The sequence below is a fragment of the Elephas maximus genome, chromosome 25 (genome assembly GCF_024166365.1).
Source record: "Elephas maximus indicus isolate mEleMax1 chromosome 25, mEleMax1 primary haplotype, whole genome shotgun sequence".
NCBI classification, from domain to species: Eukaryota; Metazoa; Chordata; class Mammalia; order Proboscidea; family Elephantidae; genus Elephas; species Elephas maximus.
Genome location: NC_064843.1, coordinates 27,875,720 through 27,896,459, shown reverse-complemented (window position 1 = coordinate 27,896,459; position 20,740 = coordinate 27,875,720). Strand labels below are relative to the sequence as shown.

The following is a 20,740-nucleotide window of genomic DNA, read 5'->3' as shown; positions in this document are numbered from 1 at the left end:
AAATTTTAACTTGGACTAGGAAATTATCCATCTGTTCCCAACAACCTGTCCTTCTGAAAAAGAAATTAACTATATAATAAACTCCAAGTCACAGCACACACCACCTAAAATGCCTTCTCTCTTTACAACTCACCACGCTGACCTGAATCAAGATGAGTCTGATGACCTCATCACCTTATGTTCTATAAGCATTAACTTCAATTTCTGGGTTTTTATGGTGCTCTTGGTGTGAGATAGATTAGATAGGATAGCTAGCTAGCTGATTAGATAGATAGATGAGATAGATTAGATAGACAGAATCTCGGCCCTTATTTATTTTTTTTCTAACTTCAATTCCTTCAGATTGGGACCCTATAGTTTTTGTTCTGTATTTCCTCAAAAAACTTAACTATAATACTCTGTACAAAATTTTATAAAGAGACAAATGGAAAATATTACTTTTTTTTTTTTTTTTTAAATATTGATTAACGTAATTCCTTGAGTAAGGAGTAAGTATATTTGCTATCCTGATAGGATGTATAGCCAGGCCCTCAATATCACCCACTCCACAGTGAATCTGTACCCAGACCCTCTGATCTCTCTACAAGTAACTATAGTCTCCTCTGGTCTCACATACTCAACATTTTCTGAGCACCTGTTGAAGTGTCAGGCACTGTGTTAAATGCTAAACTTTAGACACAGATAATAGTCCCTGCACTCATAGCTTAGAGGAAGGAATTCAGTCCTCTCCTGTCTGCAACTCCACAGCCACCCACAGCTCCCAGGCCACTGACCAGCATGACTGTGTACCCTCGTAATATCTGCTCCTCTCCCGCTCTACAGTGTGGCTGTTCCAGTAACTGCTGCCCTCCCTATGTCAAACCTGGGACGTCCCCTCCCTTACAACCTGTTCATGTTAACATATTTTAATTCTTTTTAATTCAAAAGGAATGGTAAGAAATTACATGGCCAGTAGTAATTAAAGGTAAGTGTTTCTCACATTAGAAGGTGAGAAAAGTGTTTCCTCTTTGGCCAAAAGCTAATATAGACAGAGAAGCACGTAAAGCGGATTTCAGAGGCACGCCCACGCATCAGGCAGGTATCAATCACGAACTGAAGAATGCTACATACTAAGTACACAGGCAGAAAGGATGGTTGGAGTGGGGTGGGGCAAGCCCCTGGAATATTCTAAAAATACTCCAAGACAACTCCAGGAATGCAGTTAGAAACAGCAACCTCCAAGGACAGCCCCTTAAATTAGAACCAAGTGGCTGTCCCACTCCCATTTTATACAAGCGAGGTATGAAGCTTAGGCCCACCCCCCTCCAAAAAAACCAAACCCATTGCCTTTGGGTCGATTCTGACTCATGGCAACTCTACAGGACAGAGTAGAACTGTCCCATAGGGCTTCCAAGGAGTGGCTGGTGGATTCAAAATGCCGACCTTTTGGTTAGCAGCCAAACTCTTTAACCACTGCACCACCAGGGCTCCCCCAGAAGTATAGAAAAAAAAGTACAGAAAAGTTACACCCAGGGGTTCTGGGTAATGCCTAAGGCAAACCATTCCATGGAGGCAGAGCCAAGTACTCAAAGCAGGGAGAAAGGTGCACACCTGGACTTTCTGGACTTTGTCCTGGCTGTAGAGTCAGCCCCGCTCCTCTTCTCTTTGGCCTCCTTAGTGCCCGAGGCCTCTCGGGGCTTCCGCACCTTCTTTGCTCCATCCTTCTGCTTCGGCTCCTTGGGCTCCTTGACCTTCTTCGGCTCCTTAGCCTTCCTAGGTTCCTTTGGCTCTTTAGGCTCTCGCTTCCTCTTTGGCTTGGGCTCCCTGTCCTTGCTTCCCTTTGCTGCACCCTCTTGTTCTCCTGGATTCTTTTTCTTCCGTTTCTTCTTCACTCCGGTGCCTCCTCCTCCACTGTCCTCCATCCCATTATGGGACGTCATTTTCCTAGGGAAAAGGGTATCAGCTTCCTCTTCAGTAGCATACAGGTCCTTCTGGGGCAGACATTGACTAGCAACATCTTCAATTTTCTCTTCCTGATCAGTACTGCAGTCAAACGGGGATGGGGATTTGTAGTCAAAATTGACAGAGACATCAGACATTGGGGAGTGATTCAGAACTTTGAAATTTGACAACTGTAAAAAAGAGAGAAATAGAAAAGCATATTACCCTTCCGTTGCATACTTCATACAAACAGTATTATTAAAGAGTGAATGCACGCATTCACTCAACAAATCCTGAGTTCAACTATGTTTAGTTCCTACTGTCCTAGGCCCTGGGGCTATAGTGGCAAACAGGACACACATGTCCTTTGCCCTTGTGGAACAGTACCAGTTTGCTGCTAGCATATATAAGTAAAAAAATTACTACGTAAAAACCAGGAGGAGTTCCATGGTTATATGCAGAAATCTGAACAATCTTTTAAGCTCCATGTCTAGGATAGGCAACTACAATAGTCTCCCACAAAATACCTTTACACGCCACTATCAGACACAAAATCCTAGGTTCCCTGTTCTGTCCCAGAATGTCACTTATCACACTAACACACAAGAAGCTATTGTTCAAATGTGTTCTGAGCCTCATCTGACCATCTAACTTAGCCACCAGTCTCCGCACCAAATAATCTTTGGCCACTCGCAAAAACCAAACTACCTACATAAGAGGATGCTTTGCCATGATAGATGTTATCTCAAAGAATGTGTCACCTATGCTTAAGGCAACCCGGAAAGGGAAGTTTCAAAGTTGCTTTTGAGTACCGCCAAATAAACATGCAGCCTTCCAAGGTGATCTCTTTTAAGCAAATAACTCTTCGGAAGAAGTTACACAGCATACTTTCAGGTTGGTGTTGCAGAAAATATCTGCCATTTCCTAACCAAGCTAAGGTGGCAAAAATCAGATAATAACATGGGTGCTGGTTTCAGAGAACACCACACTCTCCTGGATCTGGAACAAAGAACTAACTGAAGGAGTGCCTGAGAGGGATAGGCACGCTTTCCAGGGAATGGTTACAGTCATCTCTGGATGATGGCTTAGGAACAGCACCATTTCTGAGTGGCTTACTATCCTACCAAGAGGCCTGGCATGTGCTAAAGGACACAGACACTTGCCCAGGTGGTGTAGTTTCCCTCTAGTGTGCTGCTTACTCAATCCATACTCAGACTTCCTGGCCCATCCTGGGAGTGATGGGGACTGTAAAATTCAGCTACGTATTTCTCCTTCTGTTTTTTCCAGTTCCCTTCACTAGTCTGATATTCCGAAACATAATATTGAGAATCCCAAGAGAAAAGGATGAAAGATTTTTTTTTTTTGATCTTCTGATAGATAAATTTCAGCCTTAAGAACAAGCCTAAACACAGAGGGAATCGGTCATTCTGGCAGGATTCGCCACTAAAAAGAAAAATTCAGTTTGACAACCTCATTGCTGATTCAGCACCGAAGATGACTCAGGATAAGGTGGAGCTGAGAAGACTTAAAAGGAATGTAAAATCAAATACAAAGCAAGAAGAAACCCAGCAGTGGGGTGACAGGTATCCAGTCAAAGCTTAGCCATCCCCGAGATATTACTGAATTCTGTGCCAGGGACACCTGGCCCTCAGAGAATTAGTTTTTGCTTAGCACGCATGGGTGGACACACACAAAAAAAAGCGAGAGATGCAGATATGCTTACTGAAGAGTCTCCCAAAGGCAACACATAAAAGACCTAACTCCATCAAGGTAGCTCTCCTGTAGGTTACAGTGGGGCCTTTTCTTTGATTCAGGTCAAGGTATCTTCTGAAGGACAGGGCTCTCCCAAGCAGCTGGAGGCAGGTGGTAGTAATGGGATATTCAATCATTAAGTGATAATAAAAATAGCAGTTAATGTTTATTGAGTACATATTATACGAATATACCAGAAATTATGCTAGGCATGTTTCATGACATTTCCTATCTTCACAATCACCCTACAAAGGTTAACATAAAGTGTCCATTTTGTATATGAAAAAATGGAAGATCAGTGATGTTACTGATGTGCCCAAGGCTATACAGCTAGTAGTGGAAGAGTTTGGATTTGAATTCTGTCTGACCAAAAGCTAATGTTCATTTCACTGAGCATTTTATGGCCTCCCAGGGAATCATAACAATTGCTAGGCCACCAGACCAGCAAGAAACTTGGTTAGAAATGCTAAATGTGGTAGCGCACGCAATCACTTTGGGAAAAGGCCAGGGAGTTCCTTGCAGTGCGATGGATCATTTTTGTGTGGTCTTTCTCACCATGGTCTTTTAACTCCCACCCAAGTGACTGGATGGGACCATGCTAACAAGGTATATTGAACCCTAACAAGGGGATTGGTCAGTTTTGCCATCCCACTAGGTTTAAAATGAGCCATCCCAGTGGCGGGAAAGAAAGGATCTCACCATCACTAAGCACGAAGGGTCTAGAGCAGAGCATGTCCTTTGGACCCGGAATCCCTGCACTGAGAAGCTCCTAGAACCAGGAGACAGAGAGAGAGAGAGAGAGAGAAAGCTCTAATAACGAAGAAAGCGAGAAGCACTGGCAGAGAAACGGCAGTAAGAGAGACCGGCAGGACATAGAGTGTAGTGGGCTTCCTGGCCCACGGAAGGATCAAGAAAGCTGAGTGTCTTTGGGCAGAAGGCTTGCTGGCAGAGCGGGGTGCCTCTAGGCACTTGGTGGAGCTAAGTTTGCTGACCCACAGAGCTAGAGCTGAGCGCATCTTTGGACCGAGGCTTACTGGCTAAGTGGGGTGCCTTGGGGTACTTATTGGCAGAGCTAAAAGAGCTTTGTAACACTTGTCCGAGAAAGGCAGAGGCCAAGGGACTGGAGAGAGGCATACCTGTGGACATGACTGAACAGAGGCTGTCCTGATGGAAGAACTGTATCCTGAGCATTTCTGAACCTAGATTATAATCTGTTGCTTCCCTAATAAATCCCATAATCATGAATATTGTCTGTGAGTTCTGTGTAGCCGTCATAATGAATTACCAAACCCAGCAGAGAAGTAGAGAGTGTCCTAGAAGGGACAGTTGGTGTCAGGGGACTGGTAAAGATGACAGGGAGAGGAGGCATGTCTAACCTCCACCTAATAGGAATCAGCCTTGGGCTGCTGATCTTGATTCTCCTTCTCCCTTGTGAAGTTAGAGGAGGTCAGATGCCACAGCCATGCCATTTTTACTTTCCTTATAAAACTAAATACATACCTGCCCAACATGCCAGCAATTCTGCTCCCAGGAGTCATAGATATTCATCTAATCTCCTCCCTCCTCTCACAATATGTCCAGAATAAGCAAATCCATAGAGAAGGAAAGTAGATTAGTGGGTTTTCAGGGCTGGGGGAGGGAGGAAATGGGAAGAAAGAGAATGACTGCTAATGGGTATAAGATTTCTCTTAGGGGATGAAGAAAATGTTCTGGAATTAGATGGTGGCGATAGTTACAAAAGCTTGTGAATATACTAAAAACCACTGAATTGTTCACAATTCAAAAGAGTGTATTTTATGGCATGTGAATTATATCTCAATTAAAAAAAAATCAAAATTAGGTAGAGAAAGACAGTCTCCAGTCACATCAGCATTTGTGAGTGAACTAAAACTGTCATAGATCCTTGATATTTCATTCTACTTTGAAGCTGCTCCAAAGGTCTCCACCAAAACTCCTCTGCTCAGGACAGGCAATTCTATTCATTGTTTTTAAGTAGTCTTCCTAGTCCACAGTTTCCCACATGTAAACAGATTTAAAGCCTCCTTATTTGAACAATTTAAAAATCAACAGCTTATTTTCACTAAAAAAGTAGTAAGTTGCTTTATGACCGCCTCATAAATGCTAGTGATATGTGGGATGACATCGGTAGCATGAGTTAAAAGAACCACTACGCAATAAGTAATTGTTATGTAATATTTTAGTTAAAATTTTATCTATTTATGTACCATTGTTTATAGAGTTTATTTGTAAATACCGTATATAAATACACCAGCAAACCCTAGGGTCCTAGTTAGAATGGGCCTCTGACGTCATCTAGCCAAGCTCCTATCTCATGTTCTCCCACATACAAGCCAATGGTCCTCTAGTCTCTCCTACTAGGACTAGGGAGTTTACTGCTTACCAGGCATATGGCACAACGTCTCAAGATTTTCTTCTGTGTATTGAGCTAAAGCCTGTCCTCTTGTATCTCCTTCTCATCCATAGGTCCAGCAACAGATACATTTAGTCCTTCTTCCACATGAGGCCCTTAAGTCTTCACTTCTTCAGGCTACATAATCCTAGCTTCATCCATCATACCACATATGAAATGGTCAGTGTTCTTTTACCATCCTGGTCACTTTGCTCTAGGCACTTGAGTATGTATTTCAGAACAAAAAATTAATTAGAACGACGAAAGAAAAATGTTAAGTATGCTAAAGACTGGGGAAAGCATTTAATGCTCTGATTTCTTTTTTTTTGAAACATGATTCCAGAGTGAGACTGCTGAATCTTGGGTCTACTGGGCATTTTACTATTTCTCTTTATGCATTATTGAAAAAGGCCTTCCAATGACTACCAAACCCAAGGTCTGAGTAGTATTAGCCCTTATCCCCAGACCTTCTTTGGGGTGAAGCTGCAAAGGCTTAGAAATGAACTGCTTACTCACTGATGTTATCAATTTTGCTATTCTACCTCTTTGACTATTCTGAATTATGGATCATTATTTGGTGGTAAACATATTCCTAGAGATCTGAATCCTCACCTTCCCCAGCAGAGGATAGCTGGGAGCAGTTCTTCTGAGAACCTAGCACCACTAAACCCACCATTCTTCTTATCCTAGTTTATCCTTGGTTATCACTCAAAATTCAGGACTCCACTCCCTTATCGCCATGTGCTCCACCTTCCCAAAACCACCGATATACTATTCTCTTCCTTCCCAATCCTTCCTCCCAGGTCCTCTGAAGAGACCTGAACCCTCATTTTCTTTTTTGCTTTAACTGAAACCTGGTTCTCTCCAGAAGACACCCCCCTCCCCCTTTTCAAAATTCTTCGATGGGGCTGGCATTCCTCATACTCTCCAATTCCAAATCATTACTCTTCCATCCACAAAGTTAAACCCCGGTTCCTTTGAGGTATATGCCATCTACTACTATTACTGCCTGTTTGTAACCAGATTATAAGTTTCTTAAGAAAAAGAATAAACTTTCAGTCACTGTTGTACCTGGTCCCAAGTAGACACTCAAACATTTCTTGGGTGAATAACTGCTAAAAAACTATTTGTTTGGTGAATAAATTATATTCACTGTAGAGAAGAAAGCAAGGGCTAATAACATGAAGGTCTTTGAGATTCCCATAGCATATCTGAAGAAAACTCTTCCCATCCCACCTTTATGTTTTCTAGAGAACCTAGAATGAAGGCCTCTACTTACTCGACTCTTGATCACAAAGTTAGGAGGCAAGGTTCTCCCCTAGTTAGTTCAAGTGTAGGCTCCTCCCAGTCGTAGCTACAACTTTTCATTCTACTTATAATATTACCTATTTCTATTGCATTCATCACTTACTAACTCTCTTCTACATTGGATATATGTACCAAAATCCCTCTTATCACTTAAGATGACACGTGCCTGCAGACCAGAACTATGTCTTATCATATTTTGTACGTCTCTCGGTATCAAGCAAGAAGCTGGCATTCCCCATACTCCAATTCAAAATCATTACTCCTCTACCCACAATGTAAAGCCCTGGCTCTTTGGGGGTATATACCATTCACTACTATTACTGCCTGTTTGTAATCAGACTATATATTTCTTAAGAAAAAGAATTAATAAAAATCAGTTATTCCTACATCATAGGTTTGTCATCACTAATGTTAAAAAATGTTAGGATACCGAAAAAACCAAACCCGGTACCGTCGAGTCGATTCCGACTCATGTTAGGATGTGTCCCCTTAAAAAAGCCTTTTCAGTTACACTATGCAACCGTAGTGCTACATGATTTTTCTACGCTTAGAGTTCACATTTTGTTTCTCTAATTTTTTTCTAATATTGCTTGGTTATCTTAGGAATAAAATATGTATTTCTTAGAAGCAGAGGTTTCATTATTTTTTAAAAGACTATAAACCCCTAGTGAGAGGCAATAAACAGAAATTTAAGAGAATGATTCATTTTAAAATGTTTTATTAAAGTCTATTTTCCTTACAACACTTATTTAGGCCACACAAAGTCAATCTCTTGCTAAACCTTTGTTCTTGGCACACTACTCCTGTAATGCCCTTTCTGGTTAATGACAAACATGATTATTTATTACTGAGTTTTGAGTAACCTGTAAAATTTATCATCTCTGTGTAATTTACCTTGATAAGATTTTTGACAAGGAAATGGGGAATTTTCAAGATCAAAATGTGATTTACACGTCATTTTTCTCCAGAGAAGAGGAAAATGAAAAGGAAAGATGGTTTTTTAAGTGTGGACATTTTATCTGCTGCTACTTCTTACACCTTAGAATCATGGTAAGAAAAAGAACAAAGTTTAATAATCAATTTATTGTTACACTGAAGGATTCCCTTCCCACTGATACAGTGAATGCCACGCACATGACATATTGCCTCGTTTAATCTTTATCAGTACCTTGTGAGGCAGGTATGGCTGCTCCCCTTTAAGTCATGAGAAAAGCCAGGTTGGAGCTGTACAAAGTCATGCAGCTAAAGAGTCAGAGTCTCCTGGGGTCTTAAACGCTAGCAAGCAGCCATCTAAGATCCATCAATTGGTCTCAACCCACCTGGATCAAAGGAGAATGAAGAGCACCAAAGACACAAGGTAATTACGAGCCCAAGAGACAGAAAGGGCCACATAAACCAGAGGCTACATCAGCCTGAGACCAGAGGAACTAGATGGAGCCCAGCTACAACCAATGACTGCCTGACGGAGAACACAACAGAGAACCCCTGAGGGAGCAGGAGAGCAGTGGGACGCAAACCCCAAAATTCTCATAAAGAGACCAGACTTAATGGTCTGACTGAGACTACAGTACCCCAGTGGTCATGGCCCCCAGACCTTCTGCTGGCTCAGGACAGGAACCATACCCAAAGCCAACTCTTCAGACAGGGACTGGACTGGACCATGGGTTGGAGAGGGATGCTGGTGAGGAGTGAGCTTCTTGGATCAGGTGGTGCACACTTGAGACTATGTTGGCATCTCCTCCCCGGAGGGGAGATGAGAGGGTAGAGGGGGTTAGAAGCTGGCGAAATGGACACGAAAGGAGAGAGTGGAGGGAGGGAGCAGACTGTCTCATTAGGGGGAGAGCAATTGGGAGTATGTAGCAAGGTGTATATAAGTTTTTGTGTGAGAGACTGACTTGATTTGTAAACTTTCACTTAAAGCACAAAAAAAAAAAAAAAAAAAAGAATTTCAATCGCGTTCAGCTAAAATCAAGGCCCAAGTTCATTCTTGAACATGGGTCTCCTCTTAGTCAGGCACTGAACTCTCTCCATACACACTCAATCCTGGAGTCTGTAAATTGCTTTACCTCTACCATAATTTTCTGTTTTCATGCTCCGCAATTTCTTACAGTTCAGTTATCAGTATGGCCTAACATCATACCTGTGAGGGAAGCAGGAAAAACTCTTCCTGAAAGTGGCTCTACTTATTTAACTTGCTCCTCTACCATATCTAATACTAAACTTTGAAATAAAGACCACATCCTGTTCATCAACATCACGGTGAGGTCTAAAATACCCTGGGGTAAGGTTATTATGAACAAAAACCCATCAAACTGAGGCTACACAACAGCTGGTTGATACACCAAAGATTTTAGTATTAACCAGTAAAATCTCTAAATAAACTAGGATTCATTTTAGGGTAACTGGTATAATACGTTTTTGTTTAAATCAAAGGTTAACATAAAAGAATGTTTAAAAGAAATTAACCATGCAGATTACTTTAAGAAGCACAAACCTGCCCATATGTAACAGATGACAATAGTTTTGAGGGTTTGAGGTTCTCTTCAGTAATACTTTTTTTTTTTTTTTAACTTTTATTAAGCTTCAAGTGAACATTTACAAATCCAATCAGTCTGTCACACCTAAGTTTACATACATCTTACTCCCTTCTCCCACTTGCTCTCCCCCTATTGAGTCAGCCCTTTCAGTCTCTCGTTTCGTGACAATTTTGCCAGCTTCCCTCTCTCTCTATCTTCCCATCCCCCCTCCAGACAAGAGTTGCCAACACACTTTCAAGTGTCCACCTGATTTAATTAGCTCACTCTTCATCAGCATCTCTCTCCCCTCTGCTGACCAGTCCCTTTCATGTCTGATGAGTTGTCTTCAGGGATGGTTCCTGTCCTGTGCCAACAGAAGGTTTGGGGATCATGGCCGCCGGGATTCCTCTAGTCGCAGTCAGACCATTAAGTATGGTCTTTTTATGAGAATTTGGGGTCTGTATCCCACTGATCTCCTGCTCCCTCAGGAGTTCTCTGTTGTGCTCCCTGACAGGGCAGTCATCGATTGTGGCCAGGCACCAACTAGTTCTTCTGGTCTCAGGATGATGTAGGTCTCTGGTTCATGTGGCCCTTTCTGTCTCTTGGGCTCTTAGTTAGTAATTCTTTTTTTTTTAACAGCTGAATCATATTTTACTAGGTGGATGTGTTATGATTTAAAGAGTCCCTTTTTGAGGGACATGTAAGTTCTTTTCCATTTTTACCATTATAAACAAAATATCAATGAAATTCCCTGTGCACAGCTTTGCACACCTGACTGAGAATATCCATATGATAAATTCCTGGTACGTGGAACTACCGCTCTCTAGCATTTTACCTACCAGCTGACAACTCAAGATAGATATAGTACAGAAAGAAATCCAGTATGTAGGTAGGTAGTATTTACTCACTGCTCTTCCTGTTAAGAACCGGCAACAGATGAGTGAATTATTTTCCAAAACAAGCTGTTTTGCTCTGGTTTCCTAAGGACCTGTTCGTCGGCACAGAAAAGAGCTTAGTCCTTGTATCCCTAAGCCACTCTATATCCGACTAGTGCTCCCTAGGAGTGGAGTGAGGAGGAAAGAATGGCTGGTCTCACCAAACCTCTTTGTACAAGAGTGTCCTTGGCTCAATCACAAACCCCTGGACTCCAGTGAAGAACAGCAATTCAGATCCCCACCTGGTTATCAGGTTACCATTTAATTCTGTAAAAGGAAAACAGACCATCAGAGATAGTCTGTTTCTAGGAGACAGACCAGGTCCTCCCATCTTATTCCCTTGAGCAACACTGGTTGGGGTCTCTGGGTTTATTTTAATATATAACCACCTGGATCAGGGAAGTACCAACTAAGGAAAGATACCCTGGCAGGATGAGTCACACAGGCCAAATGTTTTCACCAATTCCCCTCCCCTAGAAGAAACCACATGCCAAAATAGTTGATGTTCACATCCTTTCAATTAGTTCAAGAGCCCCTCTATAAGAAACCTCCTGCCCATCATTTTAAGAATTCAGATTCTTATTAATAAGAATGCTTTTAGTTTAGCCAAAAATCTTAAAATGATAAATATATAAACTAAAAATAATTGCTCACATCTCTCTTTTATAAAAACTTGGATAGCTGTTCCAAGGGAGAAAAACCTCTCTCATGTATAGCTAATTTTGTATAATAATCTGATCCACAGTTTTCATTACATTTATTCCTGTATCAGAACTGACCTTAGCAAAAGGAAAAATCTATATATTAAGTCATTCAGAAGAGAACTCTCAATAACCATATGGAAAATGTGAAACGGGCTAAGACATGAGCCAACACTGCCAGTGCCTCCTCTTGTAAAAAAGTACCTATAACAACCCAATCAAGAAGTGGGCAAAGGATATGAACACGCACTTCACTAAAGAAGATATTCAGGCAGCTAACAGATACATGAGAAAATGCTCTCGATCATTAGCCATTGGAGAAATGCAAATTAAAACTACGATGAGATTCCATCTCACTCCAACAAGGCTGGCATTAATCCAAAAAACACAAAATAATAAATGTTGGAGAGGCTGCGGAGAGATTGGAACTCTTCTACACTGCTGGTGGGAATGTAAAATGGTACAACCACTTTGGAAATCTATCTGGCATTATCTTAAACAGTTAGAAATAGAACTACCATGCAACCCAGAAATCCCACTCCTCGGAATATAACCTAGAGAAATAAGAGCCTTCACACAAACAGATATATGCACACCCATGTTTACTGCAGCTCTGTTTACAATAGCAAAAAGCTGGAAGCAACCAAGGTGTCCATCAACGGATGAATGGATAAATAAATTGTGGTATATTCACACAATGGAACACTACGCATCGATAAAGAACAGTGACGAATCTGTGAAACATTTCATAACATGGAGGAACCTGGAAGGCATTATGCTGAGTGAAATTAGTCAGAGGCAAAAGGACAAATATTGTATAAGACCACTATTATAAGATCTTGAGAAATAGTATAAACTGAGAAGAACACATACTTTTTTGGTTACGAGGGTGGGGGGAGGGAGGGCGGGAGAGGGTTTTTTTACTGATTAGTTAGTAGATAAGACCTGCTTTAGGTGAAGGGAAGGACAATACTCAATACATGGAAGGTCAGCTCAACTGGACTGGACCAAAAGCAAAGAAGTTTCCGGGATAAACTGAATGCTTCAAAGGTCAGCGGAGCAAGGGCGGTGGTTTGGGGACCATGGTTTAAGGGAACTTCTAGGTCAATTGGCAAAATAATTCTATTATGAAAACATTCTGCATCCCACTTTGTAATGTGGCGTCTGGGGTCTTAAATGCTAACAAGCAGCCATCTATGAAGCATCAATTGGTCTCAACCCACCTGGATCACAGGAGAATGAAGAACACCCAGGTCACACGATAACTAAGAGCCCAAGAGACAGAAAGGGCCACATCAACCAGAGACTTACATCATCCTGAGACCAGAAGAATGAGTTGGTGCCAGGCCATAACCGATGACTGCCCTGACAGGGAGTGCAACAGAGAACCCCTGAGGGAGCAGGAGATCAGTGGGATGCAGACCCCAAATTCTCATAAAAAGACCATACTTAATGGTCTGACTGAGACTAGAGGAATCCCAGCGGTCATGGTCCCCAATCCTTCTGTTGGCCCAGGACAGGAACCATTCCCGAAGACAACTCATCAGACATGGAAGGGACTGGACAGTGGGTAGGAGAGAGATGCTGATGAAGAGTGAGCTATTTGTATCAGGTGGACACTTGAGACTGTGTTGGCATCTCCTGTCTAGAGGGGGGATGGGAGCATAGAGAGAGTTGGAAGCTGGCTAAATTGTCATGAAAGGAGAGACTGGAAGGGCTGACTCAATAGGAGGAGAGCAAGTGGGAGTATGAAGTAAGGTGTATTTAAACTTATATGTGACAGTCTGACTTGATTGGTAAACGTTTACTTGAAGCTCAATAAAAGTTTAAAAAAAAAAAGCACCTATAAACACTGGATGCATTCACTTAAAAGAAATGTGTCACTTACCTGCTTCTCTTTTTTCTGTATTTTCATTATCATCTATTGAAGGAAGAAATTTATTTCTGTAAAACATAAAAAGGCAAAGGTTATGATAACATTCAAAATAAAACATTTTAGATTATCTCAGGATAGCCTGTGACACACTAGGAAAAAGCAAGCAGAGGATTATTTCTACAGAATATTTATAATCGGTGGTCTTCTAGTCCATCATCTCCAAAACCCTAACCCAAACCCTATTTATTGCTCCAGACTAGATGGAGTTGAAAGATACTGTCTTTGTAGATAAAGTAAGTTGTAAAAGATCCTGGCATACTGAAGTTACAAACATAACTAAAAGAGGAACCAAAAATTGTGATATGATTACACTGAGAAGAACGGAGGAGAGGAGGTAGAAATATGCTAAACTCTCGACCTCCTGGAAGAATATCAAATAATGTCTCTAACTGATAAATCAAGAAATAAGATATATATATATATATATAAAAGAGTTAAAAGTATTTGTAAGGAATGAGACACGAGTTGGTGTGAGGTAGGGCAGGTTACTATTACATTTCGTTATAAGTTCTACTATATACTCTGATATTTTAAGCCATGTACATATATTACCTGGCAAAATAAACTACATTCAAATATTCCATTTACTTTTTTTAACGACCGATTTTAATCTATCCAAGCCTTAAGCCCCCACCTCTTACCAACCAACTAAAAAAATTTAGTTTTTTCACTAAGAATTAAGAGGCATTTTCTATATAAAGCATCATAAAATGCCACCGCTTCTCCCCCAAACAGTCTACCAGGACACTACTACTCAGAAGGAGCACAATGACCTAAGGAAGGAACAACTAGAAAGTGGGCACCGTCAGGTGCTAGCTAGACGGAGGGGCGAAGGAGTTAGGTAGAGAAGAACTGGCAGATTTGGGGTAGAAGAAGTTAAATTAGCAAATGACCCTTCTAAGAATCACTAAGTGTTAGGATTTGACAGAACTATTGTTTACCTGAAGAAAACCACAAATTCAAGGAAAATACTCTGAATCAGGGCAGCTAAAAATTAAAAGAATTTTACCCTCCAAGCTTTACTACAGTGAAGTCAATTCTAGGTAGATTATATTTGTACAAGTTTATTTCCTTTTATCTCCCAATTTCAAATTATCAGGCCACAGAAAAACCAACTCTGTTAACAATCAAAAACTGACACAAATTCTGAAATGAAGAAAGAAGTTTGGGAAATAAAAAAGGAGATTATCAATACTAAGACGTATGTGTTCAAATAAACAAAATTCAGCCTAATATAATGAAATTTTTAAAAACACAGAAAAAAAACCTCACCAATGCCAATAAAAATTACTTACTAACGTGTAAAGAACTGATAGAACTCTAATGAACTAGAGATGTTTAAAAAAAAAAAAAGGCAACTTTCAATTAAGTACCACAAACTAACAAGCAAATAAGCAGGGTCCCAACACTGCCAGGCAGGTGGGAAAATAGGTCCTACTTATCATTGCTGATGGTATTTCTAATTGTTTCAAGCTTTCTGAAGAGCCCTGCGGCAATGTGGCACTAGATCTATAAACTGTTCCGATCTTCTCATGTGCCAATTCCACTTTAAGGAATTTATTCCAAGGAAGGAGCCCTGGTGGTGCAATGGTTAAGCGATCGGCCCCTCTAAGGAAGAAAGATGTGGCAGTCTGCTTTCATAACGATTTACAGCCTTGCAAACCCTATGGGGCAATTCTATACTGTCCTATAGGGTTGCTATGAGTCTGCATGGATGACAGCAACAGTTCTGATTGGTTTTTTATCCCAAGGAAATAAACCAGAGCCTTAGAGGAAGCTGGGGGATGAGGCAGGGAGTGACTGAAAATGTTTATCACAGCAGTGTAGGCACTTGACAGCACCAAGAAGATCACCTGTTTCATCACAAGGCCTGAGAAGATGAGGGAAGGCAGATGAATGCAGGCTGGAACCACTGGGTAAGAGTTGAGGCTGAAGCAAGTATGGCTTGAATGTGGTTAGTAAGCAAGGAGGGAAGGCTTGGAGGAAGAAAGGAGAGTTAAAGATTCTAAACCAAACCTTTTCCCGCCACTTGGTTCACATTCAAGATACTGCCATCTACACCTTCAGCAACAGTCATGCTGCATACTGTAGAAAACCCCACCACATTCTACCTTCTTGGGAGAGACAGTCAAATCTTGGTGAGAGTGATGTTACTCCAGCTGCTCCATCTCACTAAAAGCAATCTTGGCAAACCTCATGTTATTATTGTCAGGCTGTTCACAGCACCGTGATGGATCACCGCACACCACTATGCTGCCACCCTATGAGGTAACAGACGTCATAAGCACCACCTATAGGTGTTCAATAAGCATTTACTGACTTTCACTTCTCTGAACCGCACCCCATAATTTACAAAGTGCTCTCTCTTACACTGCCAGTATCTTTTTGTCTTTTTTTTTTTTTAACCTTTTATGGCACACATTAAAGAGAAAACAAAAACAAAAAACTATGTAATCTTTCTGTAAGGATTTTATATGGCATAAAAAGATGCATAGATTCACCCTACAGAATGTACTTGTGCACAATCCTGAAAATGGCTTTACAGCTCTGCTGCTGCACTGCCATCTCTCAAAAGTTGTGATTAAATCCTTTTGGTTCAATAAAGGATGGATCCAACAGTAATTTCAGGAACCTATGATGCAGTGGGTTCGGTTTTTTTTTTTTTGGTTTATGACTCAGAAACATTAATACAGACAGATTCTGAAATCCCTATATGAGCAAACCAGCAAATTGGTCAACAGTGGCAAAAATAATGTGTATAACATCTAAGTCATATGAAAATTGGCAAGACTCCCGCTCTCCTCACCACATGTCAACACTTACGTATTAATGTAGCATTTAATTACCTTCACAAGAGACTTTGTTTTGTTCACACTGTACTCCCTGAAACTAGAACAGCACTGTCCTCATGGCAGGTGCTCAATAAACAATTGTTGAATGAAAGAATTGTTTTCTCTTCGTATGATATCACTAAGCCTCTCCCTTTCTATAGCTCTTCTGCCCTCAATAAAGACACAGGTTCAATTCTGTCTTAAAATAATAACAACACTAGCAACTACCCACCCATTGCCGTTGAGCTGATTTTGCCTTATAGCGATCCTGCAGGACAGAGTAGAGCTGCCTCATAGGGTTTCCAAGGAGTAGCTGGTGGATTTGAACTGCTGGACTTTTGGTTAGCAGCCAAGCTCTTAACCGTTACGCCACCAGGGCTCCAGCAACTACCTCCCACCAAAAACCCAGGGCCCTCGGGTCGATTCTGACTCATCGTGACCCTACAGGACAGAGTAGAACTGCCCCATAGAGTTTCCAAGGAGTGCCTGGCGGATTCGAACTGCTGACCCTTTGGTTAGCAGCCGTAGCACTTAACCACTACACCATCAGCACACCTAAAATTTCACTTCTTCCCATATCATGTCCCTAATTTGCTCTTAGCAATGTAAATGACTCCTAGGTTCCCCAAACCCAACGGGCATTTTTCAGGCTTTATTCTGACTTCCTTGCAGCATTTTGAACTACAGACCATCTTCTCTTCTTAAAATCCTCCCCTCCCCTGGTTTCTAGTACATCACTCTCTCCTGACGTTCCTCTGATAGTAGGCTTCCAATGCTCCGCTTTCTCCCTAGCCGCCCCCTATTATGGGTCTAACCTTTAAATGTCAGTGTTCCCAGGGTTCAACACTCTCAATACCACAGGCGCTCCTTGAGTTCCCTACTCAACATCTAAAGCTCATCTGCCTACACTGACCACTGCATATTTCCAAATCTTGGCCATCCTCCTGGCCTCCAAGTGGGCATATCCAAAAGCATTCTGGCCAATTCCAATTAGGTATTCCATGAGTACCAGGAAAAACAGTCTTCCAAAACCAAACTTAGGAGGACTACCTGAAAACACACACACCCCCCGCTCCGTGTGTACCTTATGGGAGGTTCATGAGCCACAACCTGCCCCCCAGCCCATCATCTTTAATTCCTTTCCTTTCCCTTCCCGAACCTTGGCCATTATAACTCCTTTATAACCCTGAATCCCTCGCTCCTCCCCAGTCCACTTCTTCAGTTTACTCCCACAACTAATCAGCAACGGAAGAGCATTCAAATAACAAACGGTCATTCCTTTCCTTTCAAAAAAGACCTTATGACCTAATGGAAAGAAACATTTCTGCACAATAAGAATACTTAAACTGGCACAGGGAAATGCTTCTGTCATATTTTTAAGGATTTCCTGTATTTTGGGGCTCTGGATGAGAAATGTTATTTTGAATTAAAGGTGGCACAGCATCAGAATACACTGAGCATTTTAAAAAATATCCATGCATTCCTTTTGAGGTCTGAAAGTTTTCCTTGCAACATATGGGAACTTGAAAGTTACATCAGCTTCTGTAAAAAGTTACCTTTTGCATATAGTTTTTCAGGCTAGAGAGAGAAAGTCTGTATAGGTGGATCTTTGATGTTCTCTACTTTTTTCTACCACAGGCTAGAGATAATATGGCACACCTAACCTTATGACTACAAGTCAAGAATCATTCATGTCTATAAGGCTAAAGGAATGCCAGGAGCCCTGGTGTCACAGTGGTGCTAACGAAAAGGCTGGCGGTTTGAACCCACCAGCTGCTCTGCAGGAGAAAGATGTGGCAGTCAGCTTCCATAAAGATTATACCCTTGACAACTCTTTGGGGCAGTTCTACTCTGTCCTATAGGGTTCCTATAGAGTCACACTGAGTTGAATCTACTCAACTGCAACAAGTTTTTAAAGGAATACCATGAGGGCAGCCTGCTACCATCGAGTCGATTTTGATTCATAGTGACCCTATAGGACAGAGTGGAACCGCCACAAAGAGTTTCCAAGGAGCACCTGATGGATTCAAACTACAGACCTTTTGGTTAGCAGCCGTAGCTCTGAACCACTACGCCACCAGGGTTTCCATGAGGGCAGCGAACCTATCAATTTTGACTACTACTGTACATCTTATTATTTTATTTTTTTTGTACATCTTATACCTAGCACAGTATTTGGCGAATGAATAAACTAAATATATTAATATTATACATGGATGTATCAATAGAGGGTCAAAAGGGAGGGATCCTCCTGGTGTTAAAGAAGCATATGAGGCTTGGACTACGAACTTTCCCTCCAAAAATGTAGATGCCTACCTTGAAATACCTGCCAAATATTACTAATAACGAGGCACGAGTAACACACAACTTCCAAATTGAGGCAAGCCATTTGTGGGCCTAACTGGAAAGAATGCATTGCCCCACTAACGGAAGACTCTTAGCTCCTCAAAGGAAAATGTTTTAAACATTCAACATATTGTAGTGAAAGCTTTTCTACCCTGTCTGTAGGTAACACAAGCCAAAGAGGCAGAGACTAATGATTTTAATCCTTGTCTGTAAGAAAACATACCAGCAGTAAAAGTAATAATAATCTTCTAATGAACCTTTGCTACTGGACTAAGATTTAGAAAAGTCCATTTTGAGGATCTTTGGGTTGCTCAACTGCTGAATAACAAGGCTTTTACTAATGGATGGCATAAAAGTGTAAACCATGAAAGTTGTCTCTTTACAGATTAGAAGCATTTCAACAATGCTGCATTCACAGAATCTGAGCTGAATGGGACCTTTGAGAGCACATAACCAAACACTTTAATTTTGGCGATGAATGTGACAAATTTGCATAATACAGGAGGAGAAACATCAACTCCAAATCTAGGCTCATCTCTTCATCCAGAAAAAATCATTTCTAACTCCTAGTGTGGTGATAAGAATCAACCTACTTGATAAGAATCACACCAGTAAGGGTAGAAAAGAAGCAAGTGGCCAGGTACTAGCAGAGCTATCAAATATCGGGCTGTAAAGTAAAAACGGAAGCCCTGGTGGCGTAGTGGTTAAGTGCTACAGCTGCTAACCAAAATGTTGGCAGTTTGAATCCACCAGGTGCTCCTTGGAAACTCCAAGGGACAGTTCTACTCTGTCCTGTAGGATCGTTATGAGTCAGAATCGACTCAATGGCAGTGGGTTTGGTTTTTTTGGTTTAAAGTAAAAATCTAACTGCATTATTTTTGTTGCTTGACCCTACGCCATAATGTCAACAGATCCAGATCACATCTGTGAACACTGAACTGAAGAAACCAATCTCCTGACAGCAAAGCCCACTCAAGGTTCAGAGCCCTGAAAATTCTAGTGATACTTTTATGCAGGGAGACAAAGGTTTTTACCACATTCAATCTCAAGATGCCTCACAAGTAACCCAAGACCTTCTGACCCACTACATTTTAATGCCTTTTGTGGTACAAAAGAAATAACCTGCAGACTTCGGAGTGATGATATCTACATTCAGAATACAAGGGTTGTATAATTTAAGCAATTTAGTCCATCTCCCTGAGTCTCAGTTTCTTCATTTATATAATGGGAACAAAAACTCAATCATATCCATATGGGTTTTTTTTTTTTTTTTAAAAGAAAAAAAAGGTTATTTTCTCAACATCAAAATGTGAAGCCAATCTACAAAACAGCTTAAACATGATGGGGCACCAAAAATGATTCAAGATATTATTTCCTATGTTTTCCAAGAAAGCATATAAAGATACAAACTCACTGCTCTAAAAGCTATCGGATATGAGGCAGCAGTTACAAAAAGAAACAAACTAGTGATACACACAACATAGCTGGATCTCAAATGCACTATGCTGAGAAAAAGAAGCCAAGCTGAAAAAGCTATATACTATATGAGTTCATTTATATGACATTCCGGAAAAGGCAGAATTATAGGCACAGAAAACAGATCAGTTGGCTGGGGGTAGAGAGAACGATCAACTATAAAGGGGCAACACGAGAGAATTTGCGGGGTAATAAAACTTCTGTATTTTCATTGTGGTATTAGTTACATAACTGTATGCATTTGCAAAAACTCACCCAAAACAGTGAATTTTACTGTATGTTAAAAAAGTGATTTTTTAAAATTTTGCTAACTTTAGCCCAAAGTTAATAAGTAATTCAATTTTCAAGAAATGGTTTCTAAACACCTAATGTATGCAATGGGTGACCAACCAGGTCAAGAGGAATCACAAAAGGCGGGGGATAAGGGAGAGATCAAAACCAAACCAAATTCATTGCCGTTGAGTCACTTCCAGCTCATGGCGACCCTGTAGGACGGATCAGAACCGCACCATAGGGTTTCCAAGGAATGGCTGGTGGATTTGAGCCGCCGCTCTTTTGGTTAGCAGCCGAGCTCTTAACCACCACGCCACTAGGGCTCTAAGTGAGAGA

The 20,740-nt window shown here is 41.1% G+C and overlaps 1 protein-coding gene across 7 annotated transcripts in view; it reads right to left on the bottom strand.

Annotated features, from left to right (window-relative positions):
• Positions 1-20,740, bottom strand: part of CHD6 (chromodomain helicase DNA binding protein 6) — a 230,676-nt gene that overhangs the window by 159,398 nt on the left and 50,538 nt on the right. For 4 of the 7 annotated variants that reach the window (XM_049869932.1, XM_049869935.1, XM_049869933.1 and 1 more), the window contains 2 exons: positions 13,431-13,486; positions 1,591-2,111 (listed from right to left, as the gene is read on the bottom strand). In XM_049869932.1, the coding sequence (XP_049725889.1) occupies positions 1,591-2,111; positions 13,431-13,463 (554 nt within the window). In that variant the 5' untranslated portion in view covers positions 13,464-13,486. The other 3 variants (XM_049869937.1, XM_049869936.1, XM_049869938.1) reach the window with 3 other exon arrangements.